This window comes from Mixophyes fleayi, chromosome 11 (assembly GCF_038048845.1).
Source record: "Mixophyes fleayi isolate aMixFle1 chromosome 11, aMixFle1.hap1, whole genome shotgun sequence".
NCBI classification, from domain to species: Eukaryota; Metazoa; Chordata; class Amphibia; order Anura; family Limnodynastidae; genus Mixophyes; species Mixophyes fleayi.
This window is the reverse complement of record NC_134412.1, coordinates 17,032,061-17,055,242: the sequence shown is the minus strand read 5'-3', so window position 1 is coordinate 17,055,242 and position 23,182 is coordinate 17,032,061. Positions and strand designations below refer to the sequence as shown.

Here is a 23,182-nt window from a genome sequence, read left to right as displayed (position 1 = left end):
TGAAGTGATTTTTGGTACTTTATGTGTAATTGGACAAAGCTCGGTTCTCTCCGTCAGCCAGCGGCCCTACTTGTCAGTGTTTATTACTCTCCTCCCCTCCTGCCTGGGGACATTGCACAATCTCGGAGCACTGATTTCCAGGCGTGAACACAATGTAAAGCATGAACTCTCCCAGCCACATTCATACGTCTTTCCACAGCTTCCAAAAACACTAAGGGCTAGATTTACTAAACTGCGCGTTTGAAAAAGTGGAGATATTGCTTATAGCAACTAATCAGATTCTAGCTATCATTTATTTAGTACATTCTGCAAAATGACAGCTAGAATCTGATTGGTTGCTATAGGCAACATCTCCACTTTTTCAAACCCGCAGTTTAGTAAATATACCCCTAAGGGCTACTTCAGAGGCACCAATTGTAGTTCAGTACAGTGGGCAAGTACAAGACTAGTGGAAGAGAGGGGGGGCCTGGGGCAGTCTATGCTGGGTGGAGAACAGGCAAAAGAGCATTTAGGAAAGTTTAAATAAACGCTTAGTGCATGTTTGATCTAGAACATCAATAGGATCAGCCCCACAATGAACTTTTGGCAACTACCCCCATTAAACCATACTTTTACAGGATGCTCATAACAGTGAGGCAACATTGTGACTGCCCATTTATGTATGAATATTTTGATTACAAGGTTATTTCTCTACAAGCGCGCTTACCCAAATACAAAAGCCCCATTAGAGTGAAGAGTGGCGCCCGATTGTCACCTACCCAGCACGTTAAAAAAATAAAAGTCCTTTTATAGGGCAAAAGACCATAAACTGCCACCCACCAACTAGAAAATGCCCCCCTGTACATGCAAGTAGATATTGTTGCCCGTCCAGAAACCAGGGTAACGGGATCACTATCCTAGTATTGCCATAAGTGTAGGTAATCAACGGTGACCAGCCAGATCTTAATGTGAGTCTACAGCAGTCGGCAGACACTACGCACGCAGGGGCAAACGCAGGGTTTGCAGAGGGGGGTTTCCACACCACGCCGCCAGTGGGTGTGACCAGCATGCATGGGGGCGTAGCTATAATTTTAGACAGTGCTTGGCTGCTCTCAAACTCTTCCTATCCCCATAATATACATGGGCAATGCTGCGTGTACTACTGTTTGGTGCACGCAGCTCTCCATTTTCAAGCAGAACTGTGTGAAGCGGGAGCAGGGTCCAGCCACCTCAATTATACAGTGCCCCAGGCTTGGAGGGGGTTTCCAGGCACTAGAAAACCCCCTTCGGTTTGCCTATGCCACGGACCGAAAGGGGTCTCCCACCCGGATGGATTTTCAGGCATGTCCGAAAAGGTTGTCAATGATTTTAGAGGTTTACATGCATCACCACGACGCCAATCTGGCTTCAACGACCAGCGGATGTACAAAGGGAATTGCTTTAGTACAATGTGTGTTTAAAAGGTATTATACATAGCACATCCCAGGCCTTTGTATTGTGCAAGGATAGTCAGACATGAATAAGATTAACAGGGGCGCCTGTTCTTACGGGCAGTCGTTAAACACAGCTGATGCCATCTAACCAAATACAACCAAAAAGACACAAATAGACGGAGACACGTCTGCTGCTAGCATGACATCATTATCTCCCAGATCTGCCACATGTCAATGATCTACTGGCACGCTGACTGTTATTTAATATTAAAAATACATTTAAAAAAATTCAAATACTGAATCTAAAAGGAAGCAGCAGAAACGAAATGAGGGGGGGGGGGGGGGGGGGGAGCGGTCAGGAGGGGGGCTCTTCTTCTTCATGGTTTTTTTTAGGAAACGGTCGCCCCGGTTACCTGTTGCCGAGAGACGGCTTTGTCACCAATGACAAGAACGAGGCTCCCTTAACCCCCTCTCGACCAAACAGGCGCCCAGGGGGAAAGCCATGCGGAAGACAGCTATTACAAACTAAAACATTTCCTCTGCATGAACCAATGCACAGAGCACAGCTGAGGGAATCGGGGACAATGAGGAGCACGGCTAGAACTGGAGCAGAAAAAAGCTGGCCTCTGGCACAGGCTACATAGGCGATGCATTAGAAGGCACGCTGGTTTACGCGGGTAGTAGCAGCGGTCAAGCAGTTGTAGAGCCACGTGTGGTACTGTGTGTGACAGAAGCCGTATCCTGAGCACTAAAGGGCAGTCCATACTACCATAAAGTGTGGCAAAGCGTACACCGCTAAGGATGGCACCGTAACAGGTCCACTGTTTAAGACAAAGTGAAGTTGCTTCACAGCAGGGAGCTGCTATTCATATCTCTGTGTAAAGTAATAGAACCTCATCAGGATTCAAAATGTATGGAATAATGCTTTAATCATGGAGGAAGCATTTTTTCTAATGAACACTAGACTTCCTGTCTAAGTTCATTGAAAGACAGGTATGGAGACCATCAGAGCCTAAAATGAACGATTAGACAATAAAGCAAGCTCGGCGTGTCTACTGGTTTTTATAAACCTCCATTCCACAAGACAAGGATATGTAGCGGGTACTCAACTGTGTCGAGCAATAGTAGCACCTGAATGGATGACCGTTGCACTCATCCTGACAGTAAGCCTATCAACGGCACCATCGATGGAAGAGACCCCTGAAATTATTTTAAGAGGAACGGCCACCAGATTTTTCGATATTATTTATTTTTGTTGAACTGCAAAAGGCTCGTGGTCCAACTTTACGGATTACCTGCCGAGCATGGTGGGCAGTCCCCTTTAAGGAGGGAAGAGAGTGACCCCCGTCCCCCACCAAAGGATGAAAGCTTTTTGTTCTGTGAAAGTATGAGATCTTTCATATATACCTTTATATTCTTGTTTTACAGGTTTCTGGCTTGACCTATAATGTCAGCTAGCGATTAGTAATGGAGGGAGGATTAATTAACAACCTGCATTGTACATGAGAGTTGTAAAAATGGACACTATTACTCATTATATAAACACTCGGACCGTCCTGAATTTAGCATGAGGCCTAGTGAGGACATACCGTAGCTATTATTTAATTAATAGCATTTTCCTCCCCTGATGGCTCTATGCCATGAGAGAGGTGTGACAGGAGGTGAGAAGCGAGTTTGTCGGGCGGCCAACAACTCAACCGAGGAGTTTTTCACACCTACTGGCCTAGAGGACACTGAAAACAGCCCTGAGTGCACTTATTCCGAACAGACATGTTTGTATAGTAACACTCCCTAAAACTTCTATAGAGCTTCTACTTGAAGCTGCTGCGTAACGCTATTCGAGTTGCTGCTGAATCCTGTCTGCTCTGCAGCCTGGGAAAGGCGGGATCAGTATTAGAAGCTAGTCTGGACACGAGGGAGGGGAAGGGGGGGGGGTTTGGAGCTCAATGAAAGCCAGTTCTCACGCAGAGGCCTGTATAGACAGCCACTGACACTCTGCCAGTAACTCGACTCAAAGTCCCAGCGGGCACTGCAACCGTTAAAGGGGTAGAAGGATCGAGCAGGTCCACAAGAGATGCAGAGATCTGTCATATGTGTCAAAGGCCTTAAAAAGAAGTTAAATCCATAATTTGCAATGGATTGGTCACCTCGCATACAAGTACAATGGTGTCTAACATACTCATTCCCACAATACAGCGGAGGCAGCCATGATTGTGTAGCCCATCTGGAACCAGAAGCTGCGACATCCGTGGTGCATTAGGCAGCTAGAGCGTAGTGATGTGTCTGGTGTGTACAGATTGATAGGTTTAGGTTTGATTGAAAGTCTGCCTTAATTGTAGGTGATTGGTATATAGCAATAAATGAAGACACTTATCATCATCATCAACATATATTTATATAGCGCCACTGATTCCGCAGCGCTGTACAGAGAGCTCACTCACATCAGTCCCTGTCCCATTGGAGCTTACAGTCTAAATTTCCTAACACACACAGACTAGGGTCAATTTTGATAGCAGCCAATTAACCTACCAGTATGTTTTTGGAGTATAGGAGGAGACCGGAGCGCCTGGAGGAAACCCACACAAACATGGGGAGAACATACAAACTCCTCACAGATAAGGCCATGGTCAGAAATTGAACTCATGACCTCAGTGCTGTGAGGCAGAAGTGCTAACCACTGAGCCACCGTGCTGCCCCCACCTATGTGGTATGTCCTGTTTGTTCTCATCTGTTTTCAGGGTTGTGCCACTTCTTGGCCCAAGCCTGGGATGGGCTTTATACGGCCATTAGACCGGCTGCGCTTCTCCCTCTCCACTTTACCAAACACCTAAGAAGTGACTCTTCCCTTCTAGAAGATGTGCTGGATGTGACTGCAGTTCTGACGGACATATTTTATGAGAAGGGCCCTGAAGCTGCATCACCATTAATCATATTATTAATCAGACCCTAATCTACGTTGTCTAAGAACGATCATGACTGTAAACACGCATCTATCAACCAATAATAACATGTAGCCACTTCCCAAAGACGCAAGGGTGAAGAGTTTTAAGCAACGTAACGGACGTAGACTTTCGTTTTTTTTCCGGGGTCTTTCTTCTAATCCAGTAAAAATAAATCTATTCATAGAACAAAGAGATTTAATGATATTACTGAATGAAGCCAAGGGAGAAGTCTTCCAATTTATTTCAATTTCCATTTTCATAAATGTCGTTCTAAAAAGTAAATTCCTTGGTCAATCTCAATATTCTCATTATGATACACAATGTTTGTATTAGTCCCTGAATAAGTATAACCTGATTGTAACACATTTTCTCTTGGACTGATGCTCATCATTGACCTTCTCAAAAATAAAACTTTAAAAAAAAAAAGTAAATTCCTTGCCCCCGCACCAGCATGGTGGTGCCCACGAGCTGAGGACCCGTTCCTCTGCCCTAGGTGACGGACAGAAGGACCCGATGTGCGGAGCGTAGGATTGGTCGCCCTCTGATACCAATACTTTGTTTTGGTGATGTAATTACACTTGAGCCTGAGATCGAAGTCTGATCAGCAATAGTCACCAGGTACTGCACCAGTATGACGTGGTGAATGGCTCACCCGGTAGCTCTGCCACGTATGGAGCCCCAATGTTGTGGGAATACAAACCAAGGATCACAATTTTATATGCACTGTAAAACAACACACAACCCCTACTAATAGGTATATTCAGGCAGTACGGTGGCTCAGTGGTTAGCACTTCTGCCTTACAGCACTGGGGTCATGAGTTCGATTCCCGACCATGGCCTTATCTGTGAGGAGTTTGTATGTTCTCCCTGTGTTTGCGTGGGTTTCCTCCGGGTGCTCCGGTTTCCTCCCACACTCCAAAAACATACTGGTAGGTTAATTGGCTGCTAACAAATTGGTGTGTGTGTGTTTGTGTGTGTGTGTTCGGGACTTTAGACCGTAAGCCCCAATGGGGCAGGGACTGATGCGAGTCAGTTCTCTGTACAGCGCTGCGGAATTAGTGGCGCTATATAAATAAATGATGATAAAGATGATTCTCTGCATTAATAATTTAAGAGTCATGTTATGGATGAGATTACAAAGTACCTGCAGCTTACACAAAGTAGAGGGAGCCGTACTGTAGGCAATCAGTCTCTTATTGAGCTATCCAACAATATGGCCGCCCCATCACGTGCAGGTAACAGATATCAGGTCATATCACGAGTACTGTAAGGGACAGATTGTCCCCCACACTCCTCATTCCTCTACTATCCTTCCCGACGTTACAGTGATTAGTACTCAGTGGAGGTGTTGTCCTCACCCTCTGCGGCGTGCAGATGGAAATAAATGTAATGCACATGATCTACCTTATATGACACCCGTACAGACACCTCCCCTCTACAGCTGGAGGAACTGCTAAAGTTTCTTCACACTTCCCAGCCATATTCAAGTCACATTCACAGCTCAGGGTCTGAAGCAGAAAAGTGAAGGGGAAAAAAAAAAAAAAAAGAGTACAAGAGGCATCCAGGTAACGGGGAAGCGTGCGAGACGCGGACTGTGCTGGAGAAGGAGGAGGATGGATATTGGGCAGGGAGAGCAATGCAGGCTGGACAACCAGGAGTGAAAAAGATGGATGGATATAGGAGAGGAAGAGTCTAGGGAGAGACCTGGAAGGCCTGGAGTGAGAGACAAGCGAGTAGACTGGAAAGATATAGGGGAGCGAGAGTCTAGTGAAGAGATCTGGAGGGAGAGAGACAAAGGAGTAGGTCAGATGGCCATGACTGGGAGAGACAAGCGAGTAGAATGGAAGGATATAGGGGAGCGAGAGTCTAGGGAAGAGATCTGGATGGAGAGAAACAAAGAAGTAGGTCAGATGGCCATGACTGGGAGAGACAAGCAAGTAGAATGGAAGGATATAGGGGAGCGAGAGTCTAGGGAAGAGATCTGGAGCGAGACAGACAAAGCAGTAGGTCAGATGGTCATGGGTGGGAGAGGTAAACGAGTAGAAGGAACAAGGGATCAGGACAGGCAGCCAAGAGAAGGAGAGGGAAGTGATTAAGCTGGACAGCACAGAGGCAGCAGAGTAGGACAGACAGACATAAGTGAGAGAAGAACAAGAGCATACACAAGAGCTAGGTGTGGGACAGGCATGAAAGTACACAGGTCCGTAAAGAAATGGGATAGATGGCCGGGAACGAGGCTACACCGGGTTTTGTAATGGTGCGCCTGTATGCAATTAATACAAATAAGATAATTTACAATGAACGGATCCTCATGGGACCAGCCACACAGATTAAAAGCTGCACATGTAAAACGCTGCAGAGAATGCCTACACTATACAAATAAATGTTAGCAACATGGTTCTGTAAGGATACATGGGTTACAGTTCATGAGGTTGGTCTTACGCAATTAATTGCACACAGTCACTCAACTAATAAGAATAAAAGCTGTATCTGGTCAGTGGAAGGTCCCTCCAGTAAACAAATTTCCCACCGCAATTATCCTTAAGAGTTCAGCATTTCAGGAGTTACTATATGACAACATGTACACTTACCAGAAAGACTAACTTGCTCTATGATTGACCTGTGCTTATCCCTAACAGAAGGCTGAAGCTATACCCCATGTTTTTTAGGACTGTTCCCTAAATGGGGTCTGGTTAGCTTCTTTGACATCAGGGGTCCTGATGCTGCTTAGTAACAATCCAACACACAATATATTTCTGCACAGCAAGTCTGCAAGACTATCACTCCCTCTGCTGGCTCGCAGTGATAGAAGATAGAGAAGCATCTCCCTCTTAACACAACAAGGAACGCAAGAGCACATGATGGACATACATATTTAAGTATAAACAGTTCAGATATTTTGAGTATTGCATTAAGTTCAGTAATGTAAAGCATTTGTTATGTATTCATTGCAATTAATGGCTTCACTTGTGCTTTAAAAATGTTTGTATTAGTGGTCTTTTCACTAAACCTTATTGCTACCTCCAATTCCTGCCTGTACGAATTTTCCCATTCCTATTCTCCATAATAATCTCTCTAATTCTAGCCAATATTCAAAGGTTGAAAGTGGATCCGTCACCTACAGACAGCGGATCCAATCATTTTGTAGGCTAAAGTAATATGCATGAGGATGTAGCCCACCAACTCACTAAGAGCCAGTACCTTATTAATAATAGGCAGTGGCTCAGTGATGTCACCGGTTCCTAGCAAGTTCATAGGCTGGTTCATCCCACAGAATATACGCCTGGCTTGTGTGTAGGCGACAGGTTTACTATAAGTCATCCCTGATAACTTATCATAACATATAGAAGTTACACCTATGTATGATATACAGACAGATTTAGAGTTAGAAGGGGGCGTGTCCTAGCTCAACTCTAAGTTGCAGTGAAAAATAAGAGCTGTCCAGTATTTGTGTGCTACATGCAAAAACCAGCCAGTACTTTCCCAGCATGCAAAAAAAAAAAAAATATATATATATTTTTTTAAATCCCAAAACACTTATCTCTGTATCCAGACAAAAACCAGCTTTGTCGCCGGTCCATTCAGCACAGTGAAACACTCATAATTCAATACCCCTATACCAGGCCTGGCCAACCAGTGTCTCCAGGCATTGTGAAACTACAAGCCCCAGCATGCTTTGCCAGCAGATGGCCAGTCAATGGCTGGCAAGGTATGCTGGGGCTTGTAGTTTCACAACACCTGCCCTATATGTTCATCTCATGTGGGTCCCTCCATCAAAAACATCAATTTCTACCTTTTCTATTGCTCACTATTAGATTCCAAGCTCCTGTGAGCACATAATTCACTCCCTTTGTCTTACAGTTAAGTCCTTTTACTGTAATCAACATAGGATTATTTCATCTCCTCATTGTAGAATGCTATGGAAGATATTGTTGCTTTATAAATATAATAAAAAAAACAATTAACAATACTATAGGAGACTTCTTTATCCAGCACCTGTCTGGGACATGATGTGTGTTTGTGTCATCAACTAAACACATTATATAATACAAAGGATTATGCAACAACATGGGGCATGCAGCATAATTGCTTTGTAACCCGTAGCAACCAATCGGATGTTACCTTCGCTTAGTCAAGTGCATTTCAAATAATGTAACTCATCGTCTGATTGGTTAATGCAGGTTACAAAATATAGGTCTTATTTGTGTAAAGCAGGATGTGTGACATCCTAAAAACCAGGTCAGCCTCATACAGACGTATTCTTTACTGGTTTGTGGTACTGCAGAAGACCCTGCCCTTGTTATACACCAATGAGAAGATGAAGTCATCTCTTACCTGTGCCCGGCCGACCTATGATGATCTCCTTCTTGGGGGCAGGATGGCTGTTGTAGTCGCTGGGTACAATCACTGGCAGCAAGGCAGCAGGGGATGGATGGAAGGCCAGGGGTTGGAATGGTGAGGAGACGCTGAACACGGTTGGAGGATGATCTATTGGGCCAGATGATGTGCAGGTGATCGATTCTCCAGTGCTAGTTTGCCCAGATGGCAAAGACCGTGCCACGCTCTGAATCTGGGTAGCATTGATGGGTACTGGCATCTGAAGTTGTGTTTTGGAAGGATGCTCCTTGGTGCACACTTTAACCATGCGCCTGGGGCTGCCACCTCCTGCAGCCACTCCACCGATCCCACGAGATCCCCCATCTGGGAGCTTCTCCACAAACTTTGAGGGCATCGGGACATCTGGGTTACGTACAATGACAGGAGAGTCTCTCTGCACAGCAGGAACCCTGCGGACAGTGGGGCTAGGGTCCGAGGTCAAACCAGCAGGAGGGGACAGGAGCAAGGATGGCGAAGCCTGCTGGGAGCAGGAAAAGATGGTAGCGGGTGACACAGAACGAAATCCAGCAGGGGTGGACGGGGTCGGAGTATGCGAGACAGAATCCACCCCCGAGTCCAAGCTGTCGCTCTTTTGGAAGTCGGCAGCAGAGCTGGCACTGCAATGGTGGGAGTCTGGTTTCCTCTTGCTTGGGCTCATGGGCACGGTGAAGGTAAGGTTGGTCTGGAATGAGGGTAGGATGCCCGTTGGTTGCCGCTCTCTGTGGTGGGAGTGATGCAGCATCTCTGGGGTCAACACTGCCTGTCCCTTTGGGGTGCTCGCACTTACGTGTCGGCTTCGAGCCGCACGCTGGATGACCGGGGAAGCGTTAATAGGGCTAAAATTAGCTGGCCTAAAGCCAAAGAGTGGAGAAGGTGAGGGTGATGGCGTTGGGGAGAAAGGAGACTGGTTGGAGACAGGTGAGTAGGATGGAGTTCCAGAGCGGGAGCTGCCCAGAGACACCAACATATTGGCAGCTTCACACTCGTCAAAGTCAAAGCGAGAGAGGTCAGTGGGGGCCAGAAGTCTCGGACGAGAGTCTGTGCGTATGCTGCTGACTTCACTATCGCGTGAGGTGTCATCCCACTCAAACTCTGCACTTCCCTCTCGCCCGCCTCGGCCCTCGGACATGCTCTCCATCTCCTTGGTTCGCATGGACAAATGCCTGGAGCAGTAACCCCTTCGTTGGGATTCCTTCATACAGCCATCCCGAGAGCACAATCTCCTCCACTGCTTCCCGTTAAATTTCTTACGAATCCCATTAGGGGTGCAAACGACATCTCCCTTCTTGTACTTCTGCTGTGCTGCGGTCAAAGGTGTACGGGAGCGGGATCCTGGGGTGCTGCACTTATCCAAAGATACGCTGCTACAGCTGCTTCGACTTCCCGCATCTGGACTCAGCAAAGGGGACGGCTGCTCTGGCAAGCGGCCCATTAGCATCCCATAGGCAGGTGACTTAGGTGGGGAGAGAATGCAATGTTGCACAGAAGACTTCTCCTCGCTCACTGGCATACTAAAGCTGATCTTGGAGACTTCTGCATCCTCCAGGTGCTTTTGTTCGGCGCCGCGGGGAGATGCGGGCATCTCAACTGAGCCACCCGGCTGTTGCTCCGACGGATGAGTGGCTGAAAATCTTGCAACCGTTTGTTGAGACTTCTCCTCCGCCGCTCGTGGAGCTATTAGTACCGGCTCTTTACACCAAGGAAACCGCACAAGTCGAATGCTGCTGTGAGGGACCCAGCCATAGTCGCGCTCCCTTCGACCTGGGCTCTGCTGAAAGCATACTTTGTAAGACAGTGGATTCTGGACAATCTCTACTACAGTCCCCTCTCGGAAAGTTGTGTTTTCAGGTCCAACACAAGCACACACCGCCGAACCCACTTCTACTTCCCCCGGTGGAGGGATCTGGTCTAAAAGAACCGGTTCCCGCATGATGTCCAGGAAAGCGACGGTCTGGGAGCCGGGAAACAGCACTCCGATTTCCTGGTTCCGGCGGACCTGCTTTACTTGGCAAAGATGGAAAGCCTCCTCCTTCCGTGCCAAGACTCTCTGGGGTTGCATATGACCCTGTATGTCAATCTCGGGCCAGGATACCGCGGGTGGCTCCAGCTCTGCTTGTACTTTCTCAGCTTCTTCTTCTAAATCTGCAGAATGCTCGCTGGCCGTATCTGTAGAAGACGACCTCACGGAAGGACACATGTCCTCTGCTTCAATAGCTGGTACAACTGACTGTTCTAAAGTGCGTTCGGGTGGTGCAGATGGACCTTCGCTGCTACTGGAAGAATCCTCTTGGGATCCATGGCCCTCCACATATTTCCTTTTGGGGGCTTTAGACTTAAAAGTGGCAGTTTTTCTGCTCAAAGGCATATCCCAGCGATGTGGGTCACACGTGACTTTACCGGTCACTTGGTCATTGTTGGAAGTTTCCATGCAAATCTGAGATGTCCCAGCCTGCGTCTCAGCCTCCATCCTCACTTCTGCATTATGCGTAGATAGAGCTTGCTGTTTTATGGGGTTCCCTGCTATATCCATCTCTGTAGCTTCCACCTTTACCTGCATCCTCCTAGCACCGACGTACGCCAGGTGGGAGCATTCGGTGGCCTCCTCTGGTGCCGCCTCCTCCTCTTCCTCCTCCTCTTCCTCCTGCCTTCCTTCTTCCACCTTCCTCTTCTGTTTCTTGCTGCGGGTGGAGTTAGAGACTTTGCCGTTTCCTGGGCCTGTAGGTTTCTTTACAGGTTTCATCTTTGGGGGTTCTCTCTTAGAAAGATCGCACCTGTTTAAAAAAAAAAAAATAACCCATTAAATTAAATGTGAAAGAGAAATATGATTACATGCAGGGAGATCCCCTTACTAAATGTGATATAAATGGGGGAAATCTTTTGACTCAAATATAAGACACAGGGAATAACCTCCACCTGCCTAGGATTTAGAGTAGACGTTTTAACAACAGAACACGATTGCTTGTCCCCATAAAGTGCACGGACATCTCTCTGCCAAGGTGTTGGCAGTAGAGGGAGATTTGTCATTTTATTCTATCTGTAGCTTCCAGATCTACAAAAAAAATTCAAACACAGACAAAGTCTAGACACAATACAATACTGTGTAACGATTCCCTACCTAGACTACGGCCATCACAAGAACAGAACAATAACTTCCTATGTACAAAGCAAATATTAAATTTAAAAAAACGGAAGACAAACAAAAAAACACATATGTGGAGAGAAATAGCCATTGCAAGGCTGTCTTACTTAAAGTGGTTATCCACCGTCATGCAACTTTAATTACTGGCTTGGGCAAACCCTGCAACCACTTTTACAGTTAGCAGTAAATCTAATTTTGCACCTTGGTCAAACCATTTTGCACTGCAGAGTGGGGGGTTAAACTGTTAGAACGTTTAAAGGTGGGAGGGAGCAGGTCCTAGCCCAGTGATGGCTAACCTGTGACACTCCAGGTGTTGTGAAGTCCCAGCATGCTTTGCCAGCTATCAGCTAGTTATCTACTGGCAAAGCATGCTGGGGCTTGTAGTTTCACAACACCTGGAGTGCCACAGGTTAGCCATCACTGTCCTAGTCCATGGCTGAATTGCAGCACTACAATAAAAACCACCCAGTATTTGTGTGGTACATGTAAAAGCCAGCATTTTTCCATGCACACAAAAATAAATGCATTTTTACCCCTTGTATCGCTACATGGATTGTCCATATGCAAACATGACCCTTTTCCATGAATTTGCTATTAACTCTAAATAATGTTTAAATGTCTTTTTCGTTATGGCTTCGTTCTGTGCCTTTCAGCCATGTATTTATACTATCAGGCAGCCACTTTTCATTGACCTGCTGTGTTCTCTATATTGGATACAAACGTATCCAGAAAGTAAATGTGATTCGCATCCCACGGGGACAAGATGAAGACAACTCTGCCCGATAATAGAAAGGCAGAAGCTGGAAATCTAATGCAATGTATTTAATAAAAGTTGCATAAGGATATTGCAAAGTTAAATAGGAGACCTGTCACCAGGTCCAGTGATGTTATTTTATTTTTTTTGCTTTAATATATAGTGCAGGCTGCAACCCTTTTGGAAAATGTTACTTTAAGGGCTGTTTACATGCAGTAGAAGCTTCCTCCAGCCCACACAGCAGGAGACACATGACTTATAGAGGGGGCCGCCCTGGGAACGAGCTCCCTACACGGGCAATCCAACTTGGCTTCTGAGTCGGGCATTCAGACCGCACTATACCCGGGGAAGAGAATTGTTACCAGCTCCTAATATATATATATATATATATTTATTAGGAGCTGGTAACAATTCTCTTTAATAGCTGTAAGTCAGGAGCAGGCAGCCCATTGCAGTGCATGCTGGGAGTTGTAGTTTAACAGCAGCTTTGGTGCTCAAGCCAGAGACATGCAAGGTGTGATGTGGCCGACATATATTAAAGCTCTGTATGGGTGCAATCACTTCCTACCACAACAGCAACCACTATAAATAGAATCAGACATCCACACCTATTAATGAGAATACAGACACAGTATTTGTAGAAGGACAAGTGCAGGCATGTACTCGCACAGTGATAAACCCCCCCCCCAGGCAACCTCTGCAGGACGGAAATTCTCATAGCACTGAAATAGTTAAACGCTGAGTTCTTATGAACAGTGCACAGTACCGTATGGCAGTGTGCATGTGCTATCTGCATTATACAGACATGGTCTGCTAATCATACAGAGCACACAGGCATGTCCTGACACATATCCACATAGCAGAGCATGCAGCTACACACAGACATCTGGAGGGACGACCTGACCACAGGAAACGTGGACAACACAGACACCTGGGCTGCCACCAGGGGCAGAGGGCAACTGCCCCCGGGCCGCTCCCATAGTGGGTCACCTGCATTTTTTTCCCTTTAAAATGTTCCTAATAAGCTGCCGAGTTGAGTCTTGCCCCCTGGGCTAAAATGTACCAGCCCTCCCCTGGCTGCCACCAAGGTAAGGCTTGTGCAAGCTGCTATGTGTCAAAAGGCTGCACGATGATGCTATTGAGGCAAATGATTGGCAGCTGTCTGTATTGCCTTGAAATATATGCAAGACTATAACGGGGTCTGCTCTTTGGCCCCCTGCTGCCTTCTGCGACGACGTCTGCTCACAAACATCAGTAAGGTGATCCGTCTTGAACACTGAAGCTCTTGAGACACAGATCCAACAATGAACCCAGTCTCTGGTATCTACTCCTGAGCTAGACAAGACTGTACGCAAATGCCGTAAAGAATTTTTTAAACCGTTCTTGACATCCTTGTCTTGAGTATATTGCCAAACCCTCAATTGTCTGAGTGTTCCCTTCTTTTTTTTTTTTTTCCCTATAACGGTTTATTTAATGAGGTGAAAATTGGCAATTCCCCCCAGATCTAGGCATTGAGCAAACATGCCCAAACACACATAGAGAGCATTCTAGCACACATATGCTTTACAGAACATGTCCAGACACATTTTCATACCAATATTCAAATAGGGACATGTACCACATGTGCATATTCACGTACGGAAGGGTTAACACACGCACCCACGCAGACAGCACAAACATGTACAAATTACAATTGCATGTTTCTGGTCAGGTCATCACAGGAAGGGAGATACACTTACACAACCCATCTCTGTATAGAAAACATATCACACGCATGGACTGACAGAAAGACATCGCTGATCTCCTACAAGTACACCTACGCCTTTCACTCACAAGTTCTCACCCCCTCAAGTCACTGCACAATCCGACTGCCAATAATTCCTGTAGAAGGTGCAGCCCCAACATACAATCTAAACCCATCACTTTCTAATTCTACATGCCTCATCCACCCGGCATCCATGCTCTATAACCCATCACGGATTGTTATCTTCCATCTCTCAATTATTCCAGGCCAAGGCTATAACCATAAATCTGATTACACCGTCATGTTATTATATGTATAACATCATCCACTGGAAACAAGGACGGAGATTTGCATTAATCTCCAGCACAAACTGCAATTTTGTTTTAACATTTAAGATAAGGGTAATCTTTGCAAAGGCTTGTGATCAACTCAAACCAAACCCCCTCCCTTATTACATTATACTAGTATTCATCATATGCCCTTATACACTCTGCTGGTGTTCACCACCCCCACAACTTAAACTATACTACTGTCAAATGCACACCGCCAACTACACTATAATGCCCTTTACAACTTACTGGGGTTAGCCATATAACCTTTAAATATTCATGTTCACCAAATATCTCCCCCCCCCCCCTCTTTCCCCCATACACACACCTCAAACTGTATACCCAATGTCAGGACAGGTGTAACAAAAAGCATTGTGATCACGCAGAATGCCATATAGACAGATGATGATGTAATTACAGTGGGAATTATGCGTCCGGGGCTGAGGTTAGCTGCAGACATGCCTGCCTATCGATTATCTAAAGTTAACCCTCAACATCCTGCAAGTTACCCACCCGGCCGTCATGGTTAATGCAAATAGGAACCCTTGTCTTAGAGAAAGCACAGGCTGTGTGCATTCACTGCTGTGTGTAGGGATTAATTCTTTTTGCAGCTGGGTAATAATAACTCAGAAATTGATATGGTCAAGTGGGCAACTCCTACATTCTTTGCCACCTGGGATTGCACGACTTAGGACCTGTATACCATGGGTTGGGTTACCTGTTGGTATGCTATAAAGCTCAGCTCACACTGGAATAATGTGAGGAACAGGGACACGGGGATAATATTGTGTCAACATCACTGCATGTTGTGGCTTTAGGTATGAAACAGACTTCTTATTGGAAAGATCAAGATGGAATTCATACATTCTCTTACTAGACTTGTGCCAAAAAAAAACATTTATAGAAACAAAATGACACCATGCCCCCTTTTTGTAAACATAATATCTGCTTGGATTATATTATTTCTCTCCCAAAAAGTGCATGAACACCTTCATACCCCAAACTTTGTTCACCTAGTTCTTGATCTAAAAGCGCTCCACACAGCAGATCGCTCATCTAAATTCAAAACACATTATTCACTACCACTCTTCCTCCATCCACCCTGGAAAAAAATAGACATTCCCGGCTGCCATGCACGACGCACACAAGGCTCCCCTTCTGCTCCACAACAAAAGAGGGAATTTTTCTGTCTTTCTTTATTTATTTATTTTACGCAATTGCAAATCAATTACACAAAGACCGAAACCATTGTCTCCAGCGATCAGACGTAGCAGCATTTCTCTCTGACAAAGATATATATAGATCATCCATGCATCATCTGAGCACCACTTCCACTGCCCGCAAATGTGCCATCCACCACACACAAGCTGGTCAGGACAAAAAAATAAATAAATAATAATTTAAAAAAATATATTATCTATGGATCATAAAGAGCTGTGTCTTCCAAAGTGCAGCCCTGCAATGTAGATGTGTCATAAGTAGCATTACAGAGGTTGGGGGGGGGGGGTAATAAGTTCCAGTACACGAATTTTGCACCCATCCCAATGCAAATCACTCCTAATCTCCAGCACAAGTGGAACATATGGGCAGACAGGAGCTGCTGCTCTATGGAGGGGGTTCAGGACACAGGATCACATATAGTCTGTGCACACACACAATAAACCACTCATGCAGTGACTAGACATAGATCTGTACACAGGGGGGGGGGGCAGTGCACCATAGACACATCCAGGCTGCCCCTGTGGCAGAGAGGTGGAGCCCTAGGTGACCAGGGGACACTCACCTGGCCCTCACTCACGGACATCCACACACTGCTGCCTGGCCCCTTACTCCAGGAGACAAAATGGTGAATGAAGCAGGAACAGCTGGAGAAGGCGACCAATCACAGCCCACAACTAGCCCAGTGACAGAGCCAACAGCCAATAGGAAGCTACCTGTCATCCCTAGAGGGCGGAGCACACTGACAGTGGGAGAAGAGTTTGAGCAACACTTACAGTAGCCAATCAGATGTGGCTAACGGTAAAAAAAAAAAAAAAGGAGGCGTTGTGGCTCTAATTATAGATGACAGGCTGGTACAGTAGCCAATAGGAAGAAGGGTGGGGCGTGGCCACAGCCCACCAACCACAGGGCGAGATTAAGAGCCTTGTTTATCAAGAGCGGAGTCTGCCACAGGGCCTGACGGGAGTTGTAGTTCGACATGGAAAAGGATCGCCTAGATAGCAAGCTTAAACTACATGATAAAGAACTACAACTACCAGCAAGTGCAGCGTGGAGAGGATTGTGTGAAATAGGAGGTGGAAGAACTGCAGGAATCCCTCTAGCTTGTAGAGACATGGCCGTGCCGGACATCGAGTTGGGAAGTCAGCCCAGCTGTGACAGAAAGCACCATAGCAGCTGCTGAGAGCGGGTATAAAGTGACTCACCCCTCTTTCCCCTCTCCCGGCTCTTCATGAGATACCGGCAGCTCCAGCCGTCTCTTCCCACACAGCAACAGCAAGAGCCCGTCAGGACTGACCAATCACCGTCCTCCTTGGCAATAGCGTCATCTCCCGGAGGGAGGAGCCTCGTCCGTGGACCCACACTGCCCGACCTAGCCACGCCCCCCTTACGGCGCGTGCCGGGGGATGGTTGCTAGCTGATGTCACCACAGCCGCGGCTCATTGGCCGAGAGGGGCAGAGGCGGCAGCCAATGGCGTGGGGCAGAGGTGACGTCGGGAAGCGTGTTGCCATCAAACTGGAAGGAGTGGGCGTGGCTATAACTGGACGATTAGGGACAGTTACACACGAAGGGGCGTGGCCTATCTCAGCCAATAAACTTACAGCTAGTGAACATTTAGCCAATGGCTGCAGGGCAGGAGGCAACTTTGTAAAATTCAAGAGTTCTTTAACCTGTTAGCTGCCAGAGAAGTCTGCTAATAGGCCAGGAAGAGCTTGCTGGGATCTTTAGTTCCACAATTTTTTGTTACAGAGTAACACTGAAAACAGACCATGCAAATCAGCCTCTCATCCATTCTAAGTGTGTGTATCCAGAGGTAGACCCAGGACCGGCACAGAAGGGACGCTGTGCTACTGTGGCGTCCAAGAGGGACTCAACCATGGTTTTTTTTTGTCGTCACAGGTCACATGCCCCTTCCTCCTCCTAATCATCGCTCTGATTGGGTATCGGAACAGGCGTAGGGGTCCAGCCCCCAACTCAGGTTGGGGGCACTGCAGATTCCAGCATCAGTCCTAGGTAGGCCAGAACAAAACCCCTCAGTTTGACAGTTGCCAATTTAGCGCCACAGGTGGGCAGGGGCTGGCTGGCAAATTTAAGACCGGGCGCAGAGATTTGGCTCAGCAGACTATTAGGAACATTTTAAAAGGAAAAAAAAGCAGGTAGCCCAGTGATCCAGCCCAAGGTAGCCCCTGGGGTCAGGGGGGAGTTCCCTCCTGCTCCCAAAAATGGCTTTTCGAATAAAATATCTCCCAAATGTATCGATTTGGGAGGCACAGTCCTGATTCGGTGAACTAAAAAGGGGGTGTGGCATACACCAAAATGGATGGAGATTATTCCAAGGTGGGCGGATCAGGGTGTGTTTTGGGCAGATTGGGCGTGGCTTATTTTGACTCAATTTGGCATATCTAAATGTTGGGAGGTTTGCAGTATATAATGCAAATTACAACTACCATGTCATGTAAGAGAGGCATGCAATCCATACATTAATTCAGTAGATGGATTTGTCATCATCAGATTATGTGATGAGGAATTCCACAGTTTAGCAGTAAAGAATCTTTGCTTAAGCTGATGGTCAAACCATCTTTCTTCCATTCACAGTTGATGACCCCTTGTCCTCTATATGGTCCTTGGTAAAAGAAAAAGTTTGTTATACAAATTTTTGTGTTGACCTTGGATATATTTTTGTATATTAGATCCACACAAATTTTCTTTTTTTTTTACAAAGTAATCAAACCTAGTTTTTCTAACATTTCTCTATAACTTTCTATTTGCTTCATTCATGAGGCTGGTATGTCATTTGTCTAAGTTGTGGTCATATTCGCTGTTAGTACTACTGTGTTTTTATCCCCATTTTTTTATGCATCCCAGGATTTTGTGTAACCATCTGTAAACTAGTGTTTTTCCATGTCAGTTTTCCCCAATAGTATTCCATGTAGTGTATAAGGAACATAGGTATTAAAATGTCCTAGGTTGGAACTCTATATTTACTTTCCAGTTCATCTGCTATTTCACAGCTAGGTTTGCTATTTTGACTAAGGGGTAGATTTCTCAAAACTACTAAATAGAAAAAGTGGAGATGTTGTCCATAGCAACCAATCAGATTCCAGCTATTATTTATAGTACTTTCTACTAAATGACAGCTAGAATCAGATTGGTTGCTATGGAAACACCTCCACATTTCCCTTTTAGAAAGTTTGATAAATCTATCAATAAATCTTTCTGTAGCCAGTTGCTATCCTGCTCAATGTTAATAATGCTACATAACTTAGTGTCATTAGCAGATATCGATACTCTACTTTCTAGGTCATCTACAAATTCATAAAAAATATTGATAATGACAGGACCCGATGCTGATTCCTGTGGTGCAGCATTATTAACCTTAGCCTAAGTCTGGATATTTTCCATTCATGACCACGCTTGGGGTATATTTACTAAATGCGGGTTTGAAAAATACACATGTTGCCTATAGCAACCAATCAGATTCTAGCTGTCCTTTTGTAGAATGTATTAAATAAATGCTAACTAGAATCTGATTGGTTGCTATAGGCAACATCTTCACTTTTTCAAACCCGCAGTTTAGTAAATATAAATATACCCCTTGCTCTTCTTTTCTTGACCTGTGTACATACTTTTTCCTGTAGCTCTAGTACCCTAGTTCTTCACACCTCCCAACAGTCCTGATTTTGGTGAGATATCAGGACTGTGGGCCCAAAAGAGTGGGTTTTATCCAACTTTGCCCATTTGTGGGTGGGGCTTATTTTGTTCAGCTTTCAGGAATTTAAATGTTGGGAGGTATGGTTCTCATCCTAGACTGTGCAACTGTATTAAATACTTTCTCAACATCCAAATAATATATCACATTGACTACATTACTAAGATTCAATTTAAAACCTACATCTTCAGAAAAAACTAATATTTGTTAGGCCTGACCAGTGTTTCATGAACCACATGCGAATCATGCAGAGACTGTTATCAAATTATTTTCTACAGTATATTATAGAATCTCATTCTTCAGAATCTCTTCAAATAATTTACCCATGATAGAAGTTCGCAGGTTTTTCGTGTACTGGTTTCAATTTTGTCCCCCTTTTTAAAGATTGGTACCACATCTACTTCCTGCCAATCTCGTGGCATTGTCCTAGTTAGGAGGGAGTTCATAAATATAACAAATAGTAATTGATGAATAACTGAACTTAGTTCCTTTAGCACACTAAGGTGCAAGCTACCTGGGCCAGTGCTTTATCTCTCTTAATATTGTTTGGATTTATTTGTCACATCCTGTGTTTGAGAAGTAGCTACTGCTATACAACATACCGGCATGTGTTCCTCCTTTGTGAATGCAGACAGAGATCAGCTTTTTCTGTATAGTCTGTAATAAAAAAAATTCCCCTAATCTATCTTTTAGCAGCTCGATATAAAATCTTGCTATTTACATACTTGAAAGACATTGTGGGATTCCATTTGATCCCAATTGCCTAAATGCTCCCTCACCTGTGTGTTAAATATATTGGGCCTGAGTCATTAAGGAGAGCAAAGCAGAAAAAATGAGTAACTTAGCAACTTGGCATAACCATGTTGCATTGGAGGGGGAGGTAAATTTAAAATGCGATGGCAGATTTATAGTTGGGGTAGGGCATGTACTAGATCAACTCTAAATTTCAGTGTAAGCATAAAGCTATTAAGAATTTGTGTGCTACAGGACAAAACAGCCAGTATCTATTTTATGTGCAAAATAATGAACTAATTTGCACCCCTTGCATTGTAACATGGTTTTATCCAGGAGAAAACTTACTCATTTTTTGCTTTACTTTCCTTAATGAATCGGGTCCTGTATTTATATTACATGTGCTTGTCCCCATTTTTATGCATCCAATATTTTACTCAACCTTTGCAGTTGTCTGTCTGTCCACTAGTATTCCTAACTCCTTTTCCATCTCGGTTTTCCCCATTTGCATTCCATTTAATGTGTATTTAGCGGCACTAAAGGAATGCAGACAATGTACTTAACTGCGGGGCGATGCATTGTGTAGTGTAGAGGTTTCATACTCTGCTCTGTGACAGAACCGGCAGTGCTGCAAACGTCATCTGTGTAATATGTGTGGCTGTTGGTTTGCGTTGGTGTCGGAGGCATCAACGTTTGTATGTGTTCTTACAGGCCCTGAAAATTACCATGCCTGTTACCCTGTTTTATTACATTTCTATAACAGTGTTTGTTGCCAAATCATTGCATTAATAACTAATGTGTAAATTGGGGATCATAGCGTCTGCCGTTTTTTAAATGCGTTTTTACAGATTGTAGAATGTAAGTAAATGGGTCTGTTGCTAGAAACCGTTCTTTCCTGCGCTACCATACCCGTTGGCGTCTTTCACTTGCTTTGCATTTTTTCAGAACGCTCCTTGTTGTTGTTTTTTTTTACTATTTTGCTTTTCCCGCATGTAAACACATTAGGAAGCTGAGCGCTTATTAAAATGCAAAGAAAGCACCAGCAGGTATGAGGCATCATACCGGTTTTGTGGCTATAAAAACCAGGGAAGATATGTATTAGCTCCAATCAGACATGAAACCATACCGGACAGTCGTCCCGATTGTGGTAAGGTGAATCAGTTTCTATCTGCAAGAGGTGGTGGGGTTTATTGTAAAGCTGGTGTAGCTTCTCCAGAAGGTGGGCATGGTTGGGTGGTCCTTGGAGATCACAGAGGAGACGTCAGGTGGCAAGTGTGGGGGGAGGGGGGTCCAAATCTTGACATCAAAGCTGCTGTCCCGCCTGCTTCACTAGGAATTTGCTAGGATCGAGTGGAAATGGCCTGCACTCCCGATGGTCTTGAAGAACTAACCGAAATTCAGGATTCTCCAGGACATTCCAGAAATACAATCTTTGAATTCCGCTTTGACTTCAACATTCCGCGCTGGAATGAATAGAGCTGGCAGACGATTCCGCTGTGCGGTGCGTTGGGGGTGTAGCGCTGACAACACTTAAGACCATATTCTGCCTGGCGAAACGTTTGAACGTTCATGGCCAAATGCGGAAATGGGCGAGCAGTTTTGGAAAAATTACGTTCATACCCTAATGGCTGTACAGGGCATTGCGTTATAGTATGATTTGTATCTGATTTTTGTGTGTGTTACAAAAAAAAGTGTATTGTATATGAATTAAGTGGCAAAACTGCAGATAGATAATTTTTTTTAAATATTTGGAATAAGTAACTGTTTTATAAAGGTTCAGTTATTTATAGCCTCTGCGTTTACAGTGCATTAATGTATCAGCCACTGATGGCAATAAGTGTGGCGCACTGCCACTGTTGATATAATGCGTTTTTTGGGGGGGCATGGCTGCTATAATTATTATTATTATTATCATTTATTTGTTAGGCGCCACAAGGTTTCCACAGCGCTGTACACAGTACAAACAGTAGACCATACAGGGTGACATAGTACAGAACAATAAACACAAAGTTCCAATACTTCAGAAACTCCGGGCAGACATGTGGGTAAAGACGGAGCAGAAGAACAGGTATGGAGACAGGAGGGGAGAGGGGCCCATACGAGCTTACATCCTAAGGGAGGGTAAACATAACAGGCACAAAAGGGAGCCATCAAAGTAAGGGAAGAGAAAAGAGGGGCCAGGGGAGAGAGGGGAGAAGGAGCGAAGGAGGTTAGGGGTTAAGTGAATGGTTGGTAGGCTTTGAGGAACAGGTAAGTTTTGAGTGCCCGTTTGAAGGAGCACAGACTAGGAGAGAGACGGATGGAGCGAGGAAGGTTGTTCCAGTGCAGGGGGGGCTGCTCGGGAGAAGTCTTGGATTCTGGAGTGGGAAGAGGTGATGAGAGTGGAGGAGAGGCGACGGTCATTGGTTGATCGTAGGGAGCGGGCAGGAGTTTGAATGGAGAGGAGGTTAGAGATGTAGGGGGCAGTAGACTGGGAGAGAGCCTTGCAAATGGTGGTAAGGAGTTTGAAAAGGATCCTGTAGGGGAAGGGGAGCCAGTGTAAGGCAAGGCAGAGAGGGGAGGCGTAGGAGGTGCTGCGTGAGAGAAAGATGAGTCTGGCAGCCGCGTTGAGAACAGAACGAAGGGGGGAGAGGTGGGAGCAGGGGAGGCCAGTAAGGAGGAGGTTGCAGTAGTCGAGGCGGAAGATGATGAGTGCGTGGTTGATTGTTTTGGTGGCATCTTGTGAGAGGAAGGGCCGGATGCGGGCGATGTAGCGCAGTTGGCAGCGTCAGGTTTGGGCAAGAGATTGGATGTGGGGGCAAAGGAGAGAGAGGAGTCAAGGGTGA

At 45.4% G+C, this 23,182-nt stretch overlaps 1 protein-coding gene across 4 annotated transcripts in view; it reads right to left on the bottom strand.

Annotated features, from left to right (window-relative positions):
• The window catches only part of CIC (capicua transcriptional repressor), an 85,946-nt gene extending 68,713 nt beyond the window's left edge, over positions 1–17,233 (bottom strand). For 2 of the 4 annotated variants that reach the window (XM_075191025.1, XM_075191027.1), the window contains exons 1-2: positions 17,121–17,232; positions 8,690–11,502 (exon numbers count right to left, since the gene is read on the bottom strand). In XM_075191025.1, the coding sequence (XP_075047126.1) occupies positions 8,690–11,471 (2,782 nt within the window). In that variant the 5' untranslated portion in view covers positions 11,472–11,502; positions 17,121–17,232. Of the gene's footprint in view, positions 1–8,689; positions 11,503–16,480; positions 16,577–17,120 lie in introns of those variants that run through there. The other 2 variants (XM_075191028.1, XM_075191026.1) reach the window with 2 other exon arrangements.
• Between the last annotated feature and the right edge of the window lie 5,949 nt (positions 17,234–23,182).